The sequence below is a fragment of the Hipposideros armiger genome, unplaced genomic scaffold (genome assembly GCF_001890085.2).
Source record: "Hipposideros armiger isolate ML-2016 unplaced genomic scaffold, ASM189008v1 scaffold_692, whole genome shotgun sequence".
NCBI classification, from domain to species: Eukaryota; Metazoa; Chordata; class Mammalia; order Chiroptera; family Hipposideridae; genus Hipposideros; species Hipposideros armiger.
The window spans coordinates 572,865-574,654 of NW_017732042.1; the positions used below are offsets into that span (position 1 = coordinate 572,865).

Genomic DNA, 1,790 nt, shown 5'->3' on the forward strand with positions numbered 1-1,790 from the left:
GACATGACCTCAGGGAAGGAATGAGAAAGAGGGAAACCAGGCCCACAAGTGTGTCCACATTGCTCCAATCTCTTCGCAGAACGTTTGCCTCAGTGCGCGCCGCGACACCCAACAAACCCCCGTCTCCCCAACCGCCGCTCCAACCGCCGTCTCACATTTTCATGGTGCCCTTAGGACCCAAGTTGGTCCGCAGAACATCCTGCAGCCCTCGAGCGGCACATATATTGACGGCCAAGGCCGCTTGGGCCCGCGCCACTTCAGCCTTGGAGTTTATCGCCTTTATTGCTGACATAACCCGAAAGAGGAACGAGCCACCTAACCAGCAAAAACAGCCTGAGCAGCGATTCTCAGGGCAATCCCGGCGCCACGGCTCAGGCTCCAGAACCTCAGCCAATCGCCAACCGGACAGGAAGTGACGTTAACAGGCATCGCCGGGACGGAAGCCAGAATCGCCTTGGGTCCGGTCGCAAAGATGGCGTCCTCCGCCTCGGCTCGGCCTTCGGCCGGGAAGCGAGTGGTGAATCAGGATGAATTGCGGCGGTTGATGAGGGAGAAGCAGCGTCAGAGCACCAACCGGAAACGGATAGACTCTCCACTTGCGAAGTACAACCGTTTGGGACAGCTGAGTTGTGCCCTGTGTAACACCCCGGTTAAGAGCGAGCTGCTGTGGCAGACTCACGTCCTGGGAAAGCAACACCGAGAGAAAGTAGCCGGGCTGAAAGGTGCGAAGGAAGCCCCCCAGGGCCCATCAACCAGTGCAGTGCCGCAGTCCACCAAGAGGAAGGCGCCGGACGCAGAGAGCCACGATGCCAAAAGAGCGAAGGGAGCCTTGGTGCCTCAGGGACAGCCCTCCACGTCCGCTTTGCCCACCAACGTTGACAAAGCAGGGAAGGAGTCCACTAAAGCGACCCTCGGTAAGCCTTCGGGACTCGGTTTAATCCCTGATTATGAAGATGAAGAGGAGGAGAAGGAGGGAGAGGAGGAGGAAGAGGAGGCGGAGGTGGAAGGAGGAGAAAAGAAACCGGGGGACGCCAGCAAGCAGCCGCCTGACGCACAGAGCAAGGAACACGCACATTCTTCCTCCCGGGAGGCAACAGGTATGCTGCCAAGTGATTTCTCGAATACAAATCCTCCCAAGGCCCCTTTAATTCCTCATTCAGGGTCAATTGAGAAAGCAGAAATACATGAAAAAGTAGTGGAAAGGAAAGAGAACACCGCGGAAGCATTACCCGAAGGTTTTTTTGACGACCCTGAGATAGATGCGAAAGTACGAAAGGTTGATGCCCCGAAGGATCAGATGGACAAAGAGTGGGACGAATTTCAAAAAGCCATGAGACAGGTCAACACCATTTCCGAAGCCATAGTTGCTGAAGAGGATGAGGAGGGACGGTTGGACCGGCAGATTGGGGAGATCGATGAGCAGATAGAGTGTTACCGGCGGGTGGAGAACCTGCGGAATCGCCAGGATGAAATAAAAAATAAACTTAAAGAGGTTCTGACCATAAAAGAACTGCAGAAAAAGGAAGAAGAGAATGTTGACAGCGACGATGAGGGGGAACTGCAGGATTTATTGTCTCAGGATTGGAGGGTGAAAGGGGCTTTGTTATAGGGTTTCAAGGACCCAAGATTTCTAACACTGCGATTCTATAAAAGTGTTTTTTCTGTTGGTTACTCCATGCCTGGTGGTTTGATAACCTGACTGGGTTGTTGTGGTGCAATGAGCACTTTGGAAAATTCGTGTAAAATATTTCTGAGGTAAAGTTGTTTTGAAATTTTTGAAGTATATGCTA

The 1,790-nt window shown here is 53.0% G+C and overlaps 2 protein-coding genes across 2 annotated transcripts in view; one reads left to right on the forward strand and one right to left on the reverse strand.

Moving 5' to 3' along the window:
• The window catches only part of CCT6B (chaperonin containing TCP1 subunit 6B), a 38,707-nt gene extending 38,292 nt beyond the window's left edge, over nt 1-415 (reverse strand). Inside the window, exon 1 of the mRNA XM_019626847.1 lies at nt 156-415. Within this exon, the coding sequence (XP_019482392.1) occupies nt 156-292 (137 nt within the window). The 5' untranslated portion in view covers nt 293-415. The remainder of the gene's footprint in view (nt 1-155) is intronic.
• Nucleotides 416-451: 36 nt separating this feature from the next.
• On the forward strand, nt 452-1,783 carry ZNF830 (zinc finger protein 830). The gene has a single exon (XM_019626876.1). It carries the CDS (start codon nt 473-475, stop codon nt 1,607-1,609), a length of 1,137 nt encoding a protein of 378 aa, XP_019482421.1. The 5' UTR covers nt 452-472; the 3' UTR covers nt 1,610-1,783.
• The last annotated feature ends 7 nt before the right edge of the window (nt 1,784-1,790 follow it).